This window comes from Colletotrichum jinshuiense, chromosome 10 (assembly GCF_051148585.1).
Source record: "Colletotrichum jinshuiense chromosome 10, complete sequence".
In the NCBI taxonomy this organism is placed as follows: Eukaryota; Fungi; Ascomycota; class Sordariomycetes; order Glomerellales; family Glomerellaceae; genus Colletotrichum; species Colletotrichum jinshuiense.
This window is the reverse complement of record NC_139303.1, coordinates 2880971-2898249: the sequence shown is the minus strand read 5'-3', so window position 1 is coordinate 2898249 and position 17279 is coordinate 2880971. Positions and strand designations below refer to the sequence as shown.

Genomic DNA, 17279 nt, shown 5'->3' with positions numbered 1-17279 from the left:
CTTGTGGATGAAGTGGGATCTTGGGCTCAACAAAGCCATCGATCAGAAGATGCTGTATCTGCAACGTTGTATCTTGTCCTTGCTATAGGCTATCAGTCCTCTGAGGAGGACCTTGCTTCAACCTACTTTGAGTATGCACGCAATGTTGCGCTAGCCAACCTCAGCGGCAACATCAACATCCCCACAATTCAGACATTTATCCTCATAACTCTTTATATGCTTGGATCATGTCAAATGAATGGAGCATTCCTGTTCTTTGGTACGTAACAGCATGAAAAGCTGTCTATGTCCAAGAAGGCTCACGCTGCGTCTACAGGCATTGCAGTCCGAGCTGCATATTCAATCGGTATACATCGTACTGAGATCAACTCTCGGTTTGGCCCCGAGATTCAAAGGCAACGGTAAGAAAACGGGCGTTAACTCGCAGTATCATATAATTTGTTCACAACTAACGTGTTGCAAAAGAAATCGTTTATGGAAGAGCCTGCGAGTGCTGGATCTTTTCCTCAGCACTTCGATGGGCAGACCACCGGCCACATCGGACGTCGACTGTACTGTGCCCTATCGAACCTTTGATGACAGCGGAGAAGATTCTTTTGATCTTCTCAATGCTTCTGCTCAAATCTTTCTGATAACCGAAGGCATTGTCGTGGAGGTTTACTCCCGGAAGAAGGTTTCTTATCAATTGACCGAAGGCATTTCGCGACAACTACGAGATTGGTCTCTCCGTTGGCTACAAAGGTTAAAAGATGTCGTTTCTAACTCATCGACTGAAGAGGACCCAAGCAAGATTACCGGCGCTTGCCAAGTTCTCTGTTCCTATTACTACGGTAAGTTTCCCAGTTGCTGCTGCTAGGCTTGGTCCAACCGAGACTGATAATGGGTAGCTGTCATTTTAGTATCGAGGCCCTTTCTCATGTATGAGTTGCACAAGCGCTTAGCAAGTGGTTCAACGGATACTTCGACAAACAGAACTGGGCACGCATCTGGCAAGTCAAAACTCGCCGATGCATGCATCGATGCAGCCAGCTTCATGGTGGACATCTTGGTTGGCCTGACAGAAAAAGGGTATCTGAGCGGGCACATGCCACTTGTAGTGTAAGTGAACCTATTCAGTTATAGTATACATTCCATAACTAACTAGACTGTCTAGGTCATGGCTGTTTGCTTCGTCGCTCATCTTAGGCGTCGGGTTGCTTGGGTCTTTCGGCCGCATTTTGGAAAAGTACTCGCGCAACTCAATCATGGTCCTCGAGCATTTTGCCAAAAAAGATGCGCACGCTTCGCAATACTCACTTATTGCGAAGTCATTACTCAATGCTGCTCTCGATTACTTGGAAAAGAAGGAGCTCCAAGAACGACTTGAACGAACAGAGAGCTCATCACAGCTATTTGGGCTCGTCCCACGGGACGCCATCGATGCCAATCAGACTGCTCAATCCTCTCCAAATGACCATAATGCATCCACAAGTACGAATCGACCTTTGGCCACGAAGGCTACCAACCACGTCTCAAGCTTCTTAGGGCTCGATTCCCCATCATTTGCGGACGTAGATGGATCGTTTTTGAACCTATCAAGCTCTTTACCGCGGACGCCGGATTTATTAATGCTTGATGGGAGGAGCGATGTTGATCATGGGTTTGGCGACCTGAACCTATTCCAACTTCTTGATGGTGACGGTCACATCGATCTTGGGCCTTATATTTAAATCAAATCAAATCTACCATTGATACGGTTGCAAAGTTGCATTCCCGAAAGTCCGTTGCATTAAACTATGATATCCGGCAAACACTTGTTGAATGCAATGACCATATTTCGTCCTACGTTTCAGCCACCTGATTCGGTGCGATCGCAGGACCTGATGTAATATTGGGTTTAACAGCGTTCAGGTCCAGAGCCGCCGGTCTCTAAAACATTTGCCATCAATATAATGCAGATTATTATCGTTTGCAGTTTACATAACCCGCCTACAGGCAGATTCCTGAATTCTAGGTACAAACGAGCAGGGAGTTCGGCGAATAATAAAAACAGGATACTCGAGATCAACCACTTATTGTAACACCATATATTCGTCATGCACGGACCAATCAATTTCGCGCTAAAAGGTATGTGCTGACAGCGTCAAAGGGATGGAGCTCGCTGTTGCCTAGGTGCACGTGCTTCAAGCGCTGCCGAGATTACTTGGCGGAGTTACCTACGCAGTCCACAAACATAATCATTATCGTAGGCTTGTTCAAACGACAGAGCGCCGTATTTTACTAACAAATGACAAAGCTTAGCCCTTTGCGATCTGATCATAATTAGCGTGTTACTTCTAACCATTCTTAATGCGGGAGGTTAAAGCCAAGCGCGCTGTTTTGTTTTGTTTTGTTTTGGTTCGGATTGGGTTTAACCTTTATTGCCCCTCTTTCATGTCTCATCGCTACTAGCCCGAATCTGCTCAATTGCCTACTAAAAGCCGGCCATCCAGCTTGGGAGGGAACAAGCATCCACTGCGGAAAATGCCGCATGTCGGTTGATCCATGCCCGACCCCCGACCACCCTCCTGTACATACCCATTCTCGCTGTCGGCAAAGCGGATTTTTCCATGTTCCTGGTGCCATTCCACTTCTTCCGTGATCCTCCCCCCGCAAAATGTCGGCCTCTCTATCGGAAATGTCCTCCTCGAGGCAATCTCGGCCTCTGGCGTGCGTGCTATGCCAACGCCGCAAGGTCAAATGCGACCGGAATTATCCGTGTGCGAATTGCATCAAGGTATGTGTGCTCCATTGCGACATGGTAATGTACATGATATGTGACATGTGACATACCTTCCTTTCCTTTCCAATTTTTTTTTTTTTTTTTTTTTTTTTTTTTACCTTTCTTACTCCCGCGAAATCTAGTAAAATATTATTCTCTTAGAACGAGTATCACAATTTTACTCTAAATCTGTAGATTTGCCCTGCTCAGACCAAGCTAATATTTGATGCGGCCAGTCCAAAGCCACCTGCAGCCCCAGCACTCCAGCACCGGTACGGAAGAGGAGACGGCCCAATGCAGAGTTACAAGCTAGACTCGCTCGATGTGAGGAGCTCCTGGCCAAATATGCGGGTGCCAGCACAGAGCCCTTAGGCCACGACAGTACGGTGGTACCACCGCAGCCGTTTCACATCCCCCAATATGAGAACAACCAAATGAACTGGAAACCCGCCGGGAAACTTGTTGTAGAAGATGGCGCTGTACGATTCATGGACAACTTTCTTTGGGCCACAGTGTACGAAGAGGTACGTTATATTTGCAGACTGATGTCTTTGAACGAGCCAGCTAATGCGGGAATGTTAGTTGCGAGGGATGAGAGAACTCGTTGAAAAGGAAGATGATACTGGACGAGCAGAACCCCACGACTGGGATCCTGGTGCATCGATGCCCGACTATAGCGAGTATCTGCTTGTTGGTGCAGATGAGCCTTCCCAAGATCCTCACGACTTGTACCCCAATGCAAGTCAAATATTTCGTCTTTGGCAGATATTCCTTGAGAGGGTCAACTCTCTCACAAAACTCATTCACGCACCAACACTGCAACCATTCATCGTCGAAGCTGCAACCAAGCCAGGAACCTTGCCTCACAATGCTGAAGCTCTCCTCTTTGCTGTGTTCAACATGTCCATTGTTACAATGACAGAAGAAGAGTGCATGGCCTTGCTTGGCTCTACTTGCAAGACTGCTTTTCGAAGGTTCTCCTCTGGCGTAAGGACAGGTCTAATGAGAGCCGGATTTCTCAAGTCGCACGATTTAACAACTCTGCAAGCGTTGGTTCTACATATTGTGAGCAATTCACCATTCTTCCGCTCTTCCAATAATTACTAACGTAAAAAAGATGTCAATTCAAGGACGATGCAATATTCATGGAGCTTGGGTCCTAAATGGCATCTGTGTTCGGATTGCACAGAAGATGGGTCTTCACCGGGACGGGGAGCTTCTTGGACTGCCGCCTTTTGAGACTGAAATGAGACGTCGAATCTGGTGGCAGATTTTTATGCTGGACTCAAAGTTCTCAATGATATCGGGCTTGAGTCAATCACTTCTTCCCCGGCCAAGCGACTGTAAACTGCCCAAGAACTTGAACGATGCTGATCTGCACACTACTGCGACGGAACGATATCAGGAACACGAAGGTCCTACGGAGATGGTGGTTCCCCTGTTGGTGTATCAAATCGGGTACTGCATCCAACAAGAACCAGACATCGAGGCTCTTATGCTCTATAATGAGTTAAGAACCCTCAGTTCTAGCAGAAAGAGTAAAGTGCAGTCGGCTCAAACAAGCGCATTCATCAAAACCCTCGAGGATCGGCTCAACGGCGTCATGGAGAAGAACTCCAAGCCATCCGCAGGCCCCGTGCACGAGTTCGCAGGGCTTCTGAAATCCCTTATGCTGCAAAAGATCAAAGAGACTAGTTGTCCTCCACAAGAACAACCGGAATGGGGCACTGAAATTATGACGCCAAAAGACAACCTATTCAAGTGGTCAGTCATGACTACTGAACAAAATATCAATGCCTACAAGTCGAATAAGTATCCCGGGTTCCACTGGTTTATCAAGCTTCTTTTTCAGTATGACGTCCTTATTCTCATGGTTGGCCAGCTTAGCCAGCGGATGTCGGGATCGTTGGTTGAGCGGGCTTGGCAACAAATACCTGCTATTTATGAGTATCATCCTGAATTTCTTGATCCTTCTCAAGAGTACAATATTGCTCTTGCCAAATTCATTTTGAGAGCCTGGAAGGTGCGAGAGGATTACCTCTCCTCCCAACACGGAATTCGGCCGGATGAGCCAGACTTCGTAAACCGAATCCGGAAGAATCTAGGGTCGTATTTGAGTAGCTCTAGGGGAAAACCCGAGGCCTCGTCTCGATCTTGCGAGCATTCTTTAGAAGTTGATGATCACGATGAACAGGTGCCACTGGATCACCTATTCTCGAGATACTTGGATGCGAGCGAATCTTGGGATTCATTGACGATGACAGACCAAGAGGCCATCACTAGGCAATTAACCTCGTTTGGAGAAGTAGATATGGAAACTTCTACCGACTGGTAGCTCTATTGATATAGGACATTTATTCTTGCGTTATTTGCAGTGCTAATCCTTAACGTCGACTCTTGATTTCACGTCCTGATTCTTGGTTTTTCATGGATAACCTACCAACCAGAAGAATTTGCCTCCAGTCATAACAAATTTCACTCATCCGACTCACTTTTAGTGATTTACACTCGTATTTCCTTAGTCTGACTTTGTTGGGTAAAAGTACACCTTTATACTAATACTAATAACAAGAATCCAATCCCAAATGACAACATTACTGACCTCAATCGGAGTGTATTTAAGGTGTCCTCAAGAATCATCAGCGTGTCTAGACTTTTTGTAATCTAACGCCAAGTAAATGATTCGTAAGCCTCGGCTGGGACTTTGCATTCCAGGTTTTTTCTTGTTTTCTGTTTGCCCTGTTCCAAAATTCTGAAAATTTCAATCCAAACTTGGCGAGGAGCACAAGTATCCAATTTGTGATGTCGTTCCGGGGGCCGGTTGGACGGCTGTGAAAGTGCTAATTATCGGCGGCGCTAGCAGAAGTAGTCGCGGGGACAACGCCTTTTCTGGGACCACACCGCCGCTGTCTCCCCACAACCTTGTCTGCTCTATCAAATCACAGACGCGCATTCCTCACGTGCCTCAAGGTACCAATGCTACGTTGCCCGCATCGGCATAAGTGTCCGCGCAAGACAATGGCCATAGACAACACGATAACAGCACGTGGCCGGCAATGACCGGGCCGACAGCCTCCATGTACTCCGTAGATTGTACGGATATGTATATATTGATATGTTGGCTTGCAATGGTTCAGTCCCCATTTGTTCTGCAGCCATTTTCTGCAGCTCCTTTTTTGATTCGCAACGCGAATTCATATACAATGTCAGTCGTCAAGCTCAGTCTCGTCTGCCTTGCGGCGAGCTTGGTCGAAGCAAGCTCAAGAATTCTTGCGCCAATTCAAGACATTAATTTGCCGGCCAGCGAAACTGCTGAGCACCCACTTGAGCATTTGGGCGCCAACGGCCCTTGGTTCGCAGGTAAGGCTGGTTGCAATCTCGCACTATGAATGAACATATTGGACTCACAGCATGCATTCCAGGACCCAACGTTCATGAAATTTCTTCCGATATCCCTGAAAATTGCTATGTCGACCAAGCAGCATATGTCTCACGGCACGGGTCGCGATATCCGGATCCTGGTGCATATAATGGCTGGGTATCGATGCAGGAACGAGTCAGTTTGCCAGTTTGATTTGCTTATTCATTTATGTGCTCGAATTGGACTTACAATGCTTCCGTATCCAGTTCCAAGCCGGGAATTACACCGCATCTGGTAGTCTAAGCTTCCTGCCACGATGGCAGACAGCATTGACGAACCCGTCGTCTCAGATTTCCAACTTGAGCCCAACTGGCTATAAGGAAATTTTTGATCTTGGCTATACTTTACGGACCAGGTAAAAGAAGGTCATTCAAAGAAGAAAAAGACGTCGCTAATTTCAACAGATACCCACAACTCTATACCGAAGGCGAAGAGTTCATGGTCTGGGCCAATAATTATTCTCGAGTCCTCCAGACTGCGAAGCTGTTTGTCCACGGCTTTTTGGGCACAAACGCCACTTTGCTCGGAGATATTATCTCTGTTACTTCCAAGGGATTTCCCTCCGGCATTGGCGACTCCTTGGCGCCATCCGATATGTGTCCAACATTCAAAGACACTGAAGGAGGAGACTACGTCACCCAGTGGAACAACGTCTATATCCCTCCGATTCTGAACCGCCTACAAGCACTCATCGAGGGAAATCTCACTCTCACACAGAGTGATGTGTCGCAAATACCTTATCTCTGTGGTTATGAGAGTCAAATTACCGGTCGTCTCTCGCCGTGGTGTGATATCTTTTCAGATGATGAATTCCTGCAGTACGAATACTTCCAGGACCTTCGTTACTACTACGGAGTTGGCCTTGGCACAAATGTCCCCAAGACCATGATGACACCCTATTTAAATGCTCTGATGGGTCTTTTTGGAGAGGGTCCTTTAGTGACCGGTAAGCGCGGAGACGGCAGCAATTTCAACCTACCGAAGCTTATTATGTCATTCCTTAATGACGGACAACTCAACCAGCTGGTGGCGGCTTCTGGGGTGTTTGACGAGCAAGAACCGCTCTCGAGCACTTACAAGGACGACAATCGCTTGTTTGTTAGCTCTCGTTTTACCACAATGCGAGGAACTATTGCTTTTGAGCGGTTGAACTGCGAAATACCCGGAAACAGTACCTTTGGCAACTCAACTCGCCTCACTGGAACCTCCGCGCCAGTTAGAAGGTGCAACTCCACGGCGCCCTCCCCCCCGCATCACAGTTCTCATAATGCCACGTTCGTCCGCATTCGCCTGAACGATGCCGTCTATCCGGTGCCTTCTTGCAAGACTGGCCCGGGTTCGTCATGCTTGTTGGAGGACTACAAAAAATACGTTGCCGCGAAGCTGGAGGCTCAGGGCAATTGGATTCAGAATTGCAACGTAACCACTCCCGGCGCACCCACCGAGGTCAAAGGCGCAAGTTTTTACACGGATTTGAGTAGTCCGTGGTTGAGCCATGTTGCTCCTTGATCAGTTCTAGCACCGCAGATTCAGTTGGTGTTTAGTCTTTGCAAACGTATATAGCGGAAAACGAGCGAAATACACAGCCAGCTCACCATCCCGCAACAGACACTCTCGTTCCATGTACATCTCTAGATAATTTTATTCAATATTATAACTAATGTTACGTTGTATCTTAGCTGCATTGAGATGTAACGTGACTCTAAAGGAGTCGCGGTGCGTAGTTAAAACACCACAACACCTTTCAAAGCAGAACATAACTTTCTAATTAGGGGCGCCTACAGGTGTAAGCTTCACCCTAATTAGACAGAAAGCTCTCTATCTCTTATATTCACTTGCCCTTATAGTTGTAGACAAGCTTGATCAGACCTTCTGGGCCTGATTAGGATAGGCGCTCCTGTTGTGTGCGTATAATCTAAATGTTAGAAGTCATCTTCAATTAGGGTGGGTTGTTAGCAGGCTGATTATATACTTGATGTCTTAAGGGGTCCCTAATTAGGGTCACCTTTAGTGGAGAAGTCCTTCTTTTCGCTTGAGGAGTCTCTAATCAAGCGTGTAGGTAACAATATTTAGGGGTCTGATCTTGTCCTGAAAAGTCAATGTTGAATTTCTTCTCTAAGTCTAAGCCTTGATCAGGCTTATATCTGCCCTCGCACGGGTTCTAACCTGGATGATATAAGAAAATAAAGAAAATCCGCCCCTGATCTGAGTGGGCATCTGCAACCCCACCCCATTCCAGTAGCACAAGACATCCAACATTCCCATTTTCGATAATCTTTGTTTACAACTACCAAGAGTTAAATGTCAATTCCAGGTGACTCGCTTACACTCCTAGTACACTGTAACAATTTAGGAATGCCTAGATGCTAACTAGCACCAATCACCTCTCACGATGACGTTCCAGTTGGTTGGGTGGAAGGCTTGTCCTCCGACTAATGGCCTGATGAGGAGCCCTTTGGTGCAATAGCGGTTGATAGCGCCAGCACCGTTGGCAATGCTCCGGAATGAAAAAAGAGTTTTGGTTTGGGCAGACTGGATGTTTAAGAATGTCAGTTTCCGCGTGTTGTAATTGTAGAAATCGTCGTAACTTACGTCGTTGCACCACCAGATGGCAGAGTCAGCGGAGCAGCTCACTCGTCCACAGTTTCCCGGGCCTGGTCCATTCGAAGGCTGTCCCGGAATCTTGTCCAAGTATTCAATACCAAGGAGAATAGCCCATGATTCCGCAGGAGACCAGCGACCGAAGCACTCGCGCCGAAACTCGTCCCATTCTGCCTGACGCTTGCCCACACCCCACTCAGTGTCGCGCTGAAAGATCTCCTTCACTGCCGCAGCAGCTTCCTCTGGCGTGGAAGAAATGTTGAATTCCTCCTTCCAGTTTGGGTTGATCTTTGCGACCTCTTCAGCAATTTGCTCGATCGTTCCGTTAAAGATTCCCTTGCGGCCATCGGAAGAAATGTCAACTTCCCATTCAAGGTCTACGACGCCGTAGCCTTCGATGGGTGCTCCTTGGGCGACAACCTGAAGACAGTTAGTAATATTTCCATAATCAGACAAGTTACTGAGCAATACCTGTGCAGCGAGAAACGACAAGGCGAGTGTGCTGGTGGTAAAAGCCTTCATCTTGCCAATGGGTTGCGAGAGTTGTCGAGCGGCAGGAAGTCTATTGTGAAAAATGTATAGTATGTCGAGAGAGTTGGAGCTGATTAGAGTTGAAAGTGGAATCAGTGGTGCCCTTTATATATAAGTTGAGGGTTTAAATTACTGTCTGGGGCAGGTGATGACTCTCCATGAGCTGATGCTTTGACAGGAAATTGATCACACCTTGCGGGTTGTATCTTCCAGGAAGTGGATTCCGAATTACAAGTCCTCTTGGTTTGCTGTACGTGCTAAACAGAAAACGGAAGACCCCATAGCTAGTCCTCCACGTTCAAGGCCAAGTCCGTAGGTAAAGGGTAAGTCCGTAGGTAAAGGGCAAGTCCGTAGGGAAAGGGAAGATCCGTAGGGAAAGGGAAGATCCGTAGGGAAAGGGATTAAAGGTCTACACCGCTGCGCAGTGAAATGTGATCACACTATTGAATCCTACCAAAAGTTCTTCATGGGTCAAACTTGGAAAACAGTACCGACCTCATGGTTATTTCAAGGATTATCGATCGGCTTTCACCAATGCTAGCATAGATTAACTCGCACCCTTACCATGGAATCGGTAAGGGTCGTTCACTGTTGGAACCAACAACTATACCTATGCGACCATGTTCCACTTTTTAGGTTGGTTTCGCCCCACAAATAGCCTAAACACTAATTAAATCAAGCAGAAGGATTGTCGGAGCATATGCGTTCCGGTTCTTGGGACCACTTCTAATCTCTGACCTGCCGTATGAAAGCAAGTGTACCCATTGCCAAGCTCTTTGCCTATTGAACAGTTTCCGAGCTCCCAACGATCATCACTCACCTGCGGCGCAGTTTCTACGCTATCACCACTCACCTGCGGCGCAGGCCCCTATGCTGCTGCATGCCATTAATGCTAGTCCCAATAAGTATTTCTAGTGTAGTTGCATAGCCAAGATAGTTTAACGACCAACATACCAAATTGAAACTTTGAGTAGCGGTTGTCAATAATCCTGGGTATATAGATAGTGGTCCACTTCTGTTAATCCTTGAAGATATGTTTTGTAGCCACTTAGTCCATATTTTGTATAAAATTCTGCCATATTAAAGATGTACAAAGTAGTTTTATGGGCTTAAGGGCTTGAACCCACAATTCGGACCGAGTTCTAACAAGGACATGCAGCCAAGCGGGCTTGGAATTTATCCATCTCTAACTGCTTAATATCGTAATGAGAAACTAGGCCCCCTGCCTTGAGGGGTTTTGTTGGAACAATAGCTTATGATAAGATATCTTAGACGGCCCATGAAAAGAAATAAAAGCTAAAGAAACACCCTTCTACTCAGACAATTCATTCCCATCTCATTCTTCACAAACCCGTATCACCCAGTCAATTTATACTTTCTTCATCATGAAAGCCAGTCTTGTAACTGCCCTGTCTTTGTTGACGATTGCGGTAAATATTTGTCCCTCTCCCGATTGGTCTGTGGCTAACTCAGTTAGACTCGTGCTCAGGAGTCCGTTGTTCCTGGCTACAATGTCGTTGACCTTGAGTGGGAAGTTGAGTCGGCCCCAGGCAATGGCTTTGTTTCTGTCAACGGCACCATTGAGAGCATCGTGGCCGAAATGACGAAGGTCAACCCGAACTTCAGAGACGACTATGGCCTTGACAACACAACCCTGACCACGGAACTCTTCGAGGCCCGCGACGCCCTCGAAAAACGACAGGCAGTTGTTTCAGAGTTCTCTCACAAGTGCTTTGACCCTTGGGGGCCAGCTGATCGTGATGAAATTCGAAAAGGCATCGATTACTTGTACAAGGTCAACGGAAGACCCAAAAATGGTCCTGGCCCTGGAAACTGTGGCCGGGTTAGCTGCTCTAACAATGCCGCTATTTGGTGGTGCAATGATGTAAGTCTGCGTGTTTTGTGTTCTCGATCAGTGTCTCTCTCCCCCCGCTTTATTCTTTTTTCTTTCGGATTATTGCCGTTACTTATTTTATCTATGCCACAACTCATGACTAATAACTACTCTTTTGCCTTAGGACCCCACCACCAAGACCCTGTTCTCCTTTGTCAGCATCGGCAATGGCGCTTGGAGGATTCACCAGAATTGCCAGCAATATCGAGGGGGCACTTACTTTTACTATGCTACTGGTGGCCAAGCATTCCACCCAACCAACTGGAATGTCATAGTACGGGGTGATTGGTGTTAGTGAAGCTCACATCAATTGGGCACAAAGACTTAGCCTCTCGGCATTTTGCCTAAGATCTGCTTACAGTGTTACGTCCTTCATGTGACGTTTGCTAGTTAGTTGATCTATTGCATGCCATAGATACAGAGCCGTCTTTTCAGCCATCTCGTTGACCAACACCGTTACTGTTGGATTACTCAGCCAGAATACACGGAACCGGCCAGCAGCAGCAGCCAGCCGCGGCAACGGAACCCGGAAATCCAACCTCTGGGCTGCCAACAGCGATATTTTCACTACTGCTGCTGCTGCCAACCTACCTACTTTCTCTTCTATATACATACACACACCAGAATACAGTACCAGTTTTTGGCTTTTCGTTGCTTAAGATTGATCTACCACCCGTACGGGCATCCTGTGATACCAATGGTCACACTTACCAACAAGACTGAATAACAAGACTGAGCCACAAAATAGACCAACCTGATCAACAACCCGGATGAACTAGATCAGAAAACTGCGGTTCTTGGAGCCGAGCACCTCTCCTGTCGGTCTTAATCGCCGGTTCAAATCAACGACGTGCAAGCCTGTGGTGGGATGCAGCGGCCAATCTCTTGTACAAGGTTCTAAGAGCAGTCCGTCACTGTCGAAAACAGAGCGTGAGAACGTACATATCATAGTTTAGTTCAAGATAAGCTAGAGTTTGTTCACATCCAAACGGCCGTTCTTATCGTATAAATGCCATCTCTTTCCTCATGTCACTCACATGAAATTGTCCAGATCAACCATATTTTACTCGGGACTCTATTTTACCTAACAGTTCAGAAAACTCTCATTGCCTTCTAGCGACTATTGAGTAGACTTACTGCCATAGAAATACATCCACGTGGATCTCTGTGAATGAATCGGTCGGGGTTATTTCCAAGAATTGTTATCCCATTACGCCCCAAGCCATCCAGCATACTGGTATTCTGGCTGTAGCGCGTCCTGCAAATCACCTACTTTTCTCTAATCAGCTTCAAAAACTTTCATTTTTGAGAATCTCATGGTTGCTCTATATCTTCGGGATTGACCGTGGTGGGCTGTTTGTAATCCTGGACGTAGAAGTGGAGTCGTCACTATCATCTTTGTTAAGTTAATGAAGCTAATGTCGGTTGAGGCTTGAAGGCATCAAGGCCGGAAACAGGCGGACAAGCTCCCGGCGAAGGCAACATGCCAACACTCAGGGACTGTGAACTAGATGGCCTGGATCCACGTATTTACGTGTAGGAAGAACTTTACATGGTAAACTGGATAGAGATAGGGGGACAAGGGCCAAAATCTCCCGGCGTCTATTATAAGGGAAGTTCGTACGTCATGGAGAGCTTGGTACCAGCATAGGTATTACTTAGATGAAACCAATCAATATCAGATAGTTTTACCTATGAATCCCAATCAGTGACGATAGATAAGCGTCCCAATACAATCGACAAAGTCGATTGCTCACGTATAGTGCCCTCGTGGATCTCCTCGCAGATTATTTCAATCTGTTCAGCCGTGCCAACGAAACAACTACATCAACGCCAATTTTTCAACTTGTCGCAGGCATCTGATCCTAGCATGATGACGACTATTGCCAGCCGGGCGACCGGATACGGAGCCCTCTACTAGTTGCATAGTTGAGGCTTCCAAAACGGCCCGCTTGCGATGCCCTTAAGCGCCCACTGTTACGGCCGGTAGAGTATCCGCCCTCTAATAGTAGGATCGTCGGGGTGGGCGCTTCAAATGCACCGACGACAGTTACTGGTAGGGTACCGCATACCGGTAGTAAACCCTCCAATAGTAGCATGGCCGGGGTCAGCGCTTCAGCGGCCTACTAGGGGTGGGTCCTGGACAGGGACCCCAGTCCCCGAGACGTGCTGTCTGTATGTTCGGGGGTGGTGATCTGGGGCCGGTGGCTTGGGGGCTCCACAACGGGACGCCATGGCGACTCTCACCCCTAGCGTCAGGTACCCTGGGTCATTCTGGCATTGAAGATGATTGCACCGCTTAGGATCACCACACTGCACTTTATTTCGGTGTGGGGTAGGATGTGATTGGACAAGTAGGGTTCTGGGGCTTCTTTTCCGAGGTATGTGAACATGGAGCTTCGCTAAGGTACTGAAGAAGGTGACTTACTGAGCAACCGGCCACCGCACTACATAACTCTAATAATTCCCAGGGAGATCACGATCGCCCAACACAAGAGTAACTCAGTACCATAGCTTATAGAAAATTCGGTAATCGGCCTCGTAGATTGACTCTTCGAGTAAATACTACCGCCAATGTTGAGTAAAAGCTGACTGCTAGCTTCTACCGCCTTCCCGACTTGCAAGACCTACCAGAGTCAATCGACCATGGTGACAAAAGGGAACTGGCCACTTCACCAAGCTTCCCCGATGGGCACACAACGTCATGCGGACGCACCGGAGACAGCCGGCTCTCCCCGCCACAACCATGACAGACATCTCCCTCTCGGCCCTGCAGCAGAGCATCGAAAGTCTACGGAAAGACCACCCGGTCCGCCCTTACTCGGAGACGCAAGCCCGATTCTGGCTTGGGTACATGAAAATGGACTTCCCTGGTCTGCGGTCCAGCAAGGCGTGGGACTCCAACGAGTTCGGCATTGACGTCGCGCAGGGGGGCCTTCGACATGTGGGCGTGGGAGGCGCACTCCTCTCAGGAACAATGGGACTCGGCCGACGATGCGCTGTCTTTCGAGCCGGAACTGGACGGCACGCGCAAGAGCGAGGTGGTCTGATGCGGGTTGCCGGACGGCGGGGAAGGCTTGCAGGCGTGGTGCCGGGGGTGGGAGCCTAAGTTCGGGTGTGGGAGCCTGAGTTCAGGAGCGAGCAGGAGGTTGCTTTCCTAGCGGCCGTTGCGGCAAGGGAACAGAGTTTGTCGACGTGAGCAGCAACGAGGACAACCTGGACTATGCCATGCGGTCGCACTTGTTTCTGGGTTTGCCGCTTGTGGCGTTTGAGACGACGGATAGGGAACGGCATGTGGGGGGATCTGAAGCGGCGGGTGGTTGAGGCGGGTAGGCTGGACGAGAGCAATGCTGAGCAGTGGATTTGACACGTTCTAATGGTCATGAAGCCATATGTGCACGAGAGGTAGCAGCATGGATGGATCGCCTGTCGCTGCAGAAGACTGGAGTGGGTTGCTACGGCGTGTCCTGGTAGAAAATGGACAGCCTTTCGCAAGATGGATGCTTTCACCCACTTCCAAGGAGTATAGCTTTAAGTTGAAAACGAGGGAAGGAGAAAATAACATATCGATGGCGAGGGCGATAGTGTGACTCGTGCTGGATTACACCCTAGTGTTACATAAGGTACATACACACGCGCGCGCGCACACACACAAAAACACGTGTGTATATCCTCATGTCACAAACATGACTATTCCCAACTCTCAACCCTTAACTGCACTATGTTTCTGGGCAAGTACCAAAGGCCGGCTGGCATCCAGTCCCACAATAGGCATTCACACTTCCACAGTAACCGCATTCGAGCAACAATTAGCGGGTGGCATATGGCGATGGCATTGGTCAGTGCTTGGTCACACTCTTTGTCAACCCTATGGTTACGGCAGATGTTGCAGCTTCCAGCTGTCCGCCGTTGCAGTCCGTAGGACCTGGGTTATTTCTTTGTCAATTAAGTGTCGAGGTCGTAGGTCAACCGCCAATCACCCGAGAGCTTGCATTCGGATAGTTCCAGCGTCGGGTAGCGGTTGTTGATTCTTCTCGCAAACAACACCCTGGCATAAAGGGCATCGAAGACGAATACCGTCTCGCCGTTCCGGCCTTTTTCACTTCCGCCGTAGCCAAAATCTCGTCTATGAAGATGCACTCGTCCGGGTCTATCGAAGTTTTTGCCCTCTCGATATGTTCCTTCACATCCTTTGCAGTCTCAGAGTCGAACCGGGTACCAATGAAGTATAACTGGTCTTAGCCCGCGGCTGCCACATATGGAGTATCTGGCGCCACATCTTGGGGCCGTGTCATTCCTCGATAACCTTGGGCATGTAGCTACCCCGAATACTCCTCTTGATAGATTGGCGGACCCTCGAATAGTTGAAACGGGTTAAGAGGCATAGCGATCAACAGTATAAAGAGTATTGCGGTGAAGGGAAGGGTTGCGTATCAACTTCTCGAGGGTGGGGAAACACAAAATTTAGGTTTCTATCAATTGATCAAAAGAGAAAATTAGTTACGAGAATAATGTACCAATAAGCAGTCAATTCAACAAAATAGTGCTCCAAAAAGATGTATTTTCTCCCCTCTTGTTGATGAGAAATTTGGGCTCCTTTATATCTTCTAAGAGACACTTAAGGTTGGCGGTTGGGTCCTCCGCAGGAAAATCGCCTTAAACGTTTGACTCGGTCTCGCCCCAATACATGCAGAGGGCACAGGCGATAAGGGTTGCTTGCCAGGCGGGGAAGTATTGGTACACAGCCAATATTCATTACCCATTTACCTCAGCATTATTCCTAAGACGACTCACTGCTGGCAGTCCTTGGATCGGGAGATGGCGCGGTGAAGCATTGAGTGCCTTACCAATGTTCCCGTGTTGGTTTAAGCTTAGGACGTAATAACTGGACAAGGCAGTGAAGTGGTATTCTCATGAGATAACCCGCCACCTTTACATATTGCTGGGACACTGAAGCCGCATTCAGGTTATGCTTGTGGCTCAAGCTTCCTCAGATTTGTGATTAAATCGCTGTTCAAGGTTTCCGGTGCCTAAGAGGAAAGGTGCGCTATTATATCGATGCCAATGTGGATGTGACGAATGAATAGTCTGCTGTGGTGAGTTCGGAATCATGGCCGAATACGAGAAATCACTGAGTGTCTCTCATCAACCAACATTTAACACAGGCTGTCGGATCGAGCGGCAAAACTCGTAGCTTTACAGGTATTTGACCCTCTGTGTTAGGCTTCCTATAGCGAATGGCAATCCTGGTGGAGATGGGGATATCAGCAGACTTTACTGGGTGTAAGGGAGAGAATTGCACGTGGATACCAGAGGAAAGACAAGTTTTTGGGACGGTATTGATACGTTGATTGGTTACATTATAAAATCCGTCCAAATTTCAGGAAACACTTTCTGCTTTTGTGAAACCTCCAGTGCCTATATGTTTGCGGAAGTGATATCATCAAAGTTTGCGTTTTATACGCGCCCACATAAACTTAGCAGGGAATTGGACTTGCTTTCACGGATGCTCCTGGTAATTTGAAGCTCAGACTTACATCACACTCCGAAATCAAAGGCCGAAGTAAGTTTCATTATATTTCTTTCTCACGCAATGAACACGAATCAGTTGATGTTGATCGTAGGAGTGATAGTTCTCGGGTGGTTGTTCTAGTGGCTTAGTGTATCTTTCTGAAGACCTTGCACCTGGCGCTACGTAAGAAGCTAAATTCATCGCAAGCCTCATAGAACAGATGATTAAGGCCACCATGATATAATTTCTGACTAGTTGGCAACCCTTACCTTAGAACTCTATTTATGGGAGTGCATGTGCCGAAGGCCATACCCCTACGATGTCATAAGCAAAGTCCGCAAATCTTGAAAAGTAACTCTCTCCCATTCCTATTTCATAATGTTTTTGTTTCCCCGCTCGCTTCAAAAATCCAATCTTTACATATTGCCTCCATTTTGCTCATCTTTTCTGCGTGGTTTGCCTGCGTGCATGGGATAAAGGATCGGGGACCTGGCACCTATCGATATCGGAGATGTGAAGTGCCACCCATCCGGCCGCGACGAATTACTTCGTTGGAAAACCCTCAAAGCCTTCCTCCAAA

General features: G+C 47.7%; 6 protein-coding genes across 6 annotated transcripts; 5 read left to right on the top strand and 1 right to left on the bottom strand.

Moving 5' to 3' along the window:
* Positions 1-216: 216 nt before the first annotated feature.
* Positions 217-1709, top strand: EsH8_X_000741 (fungal specific transcription factor domain-containing protein; the record flags this gene model as incomplete). The annotated part of the gene is made up of 5 exons (XM_083274829.1): positions 217-259; positions 317-401; positions 466-830; positions 888-1098; positions 1154-1709. The coding sequence occupies 5 exons, from the start codon at positions 217-219 to the stop codon at positions 1707-1709; spliced, it is 1260 nt and encodes a 419-aa protein (XP_083120221.1).
* A 926-nt stretch (positions 1710-2635) lies between these two features.
* Positions 2636-5075, top strand: EsH8_X_000740 (Zn(II)2Cys6 transcription factor; the record flags this gene model as incomplete). The annotated part of the gene is made up of 4 exons (XM_083274828.1): positions 2636-2755; positions 2977-3264; positions 3323-3805; positions 3858-5075. The coding sequence occupies 4 exons, from the start codon at positions 2636-2638 to the stop codon at positions 5073-5075; spliced, it is 2109 nt and encodes a 702-aa protein (XP_083120220.1).
* Positions 5076-5943: 868 nt separating this feature from the next.
* Positions 5944-7670, top strand: EsH8_X_000739 (histidine phosphatase superfamily; the record flags this gene model as incomplete). The annotated part of the gene is made up of 4 exons (XM_083274827.1): positions 5944-6100; positions 6163-6296; positions 6368-6516; positions 6566-7670. 4 exons carry the CDS (start codon positions 5944-5946, stop codon positions 7668-7670), a joined length of 1545 nt encoding a protein of 514 aa, XP_083120219.1.
* An 861-nt stretch (positions 7671-8531) lies between these two features.
* On the bottom strand, positions 8532-9284 carry EsH8_X_000738 (uncharacterized protein; the record flags this gene model as incomplete). The annotated part of the gene is made up of 2 exons (XM_083274826.1): positions 8532-9182; positions 9234-9284. 2 exons carry the CDS (start codon positions 9282-9284, stop codon positions 8532-8534), a joined length of 702 nt encoding a protein of 233 aa, XP_083120218.1.
* A 1394-nt stretch (positions 9285-10678) lies between these two features.
* EsH8_X_000737 (uncharacterized protein) lies at positions 10679-12016 on the top strand (the record flags this gene model as incomplete). Its single annotated transcript, XM_083274825.1, has 4 exons — positions 10679-10723; positions 10783-11178; positions 11312-11461; positions 11936-12016. 4 exons carry the CDS (start codon positions 10679-10681, stop codon positions 12014-12016), a joined length of 672 nt encoding a protein of 223 aa, XP_083120217.1.
* A 1875-nt stretch (positions 12017-13891) lies between these two features.
* On the top strand, positions 13892-14237 carry EsH8_X_000736 (uncharacterized protein; the record flags this gene model as incomplete). The annotated part of the gene is made up of 2 exons (XM_083274824.1): positions 13892-14107; positions 14160-14237. 2 exons carry the CDS (start codon positions 13892-13894, stop codon positions 14235-14237), a joined length of 294 nt encoding a protein of 97 aa, XP_083120216.1.
* Between the last annotated feature and the right edge of the window lie 3042 nt (positions 14238-17279).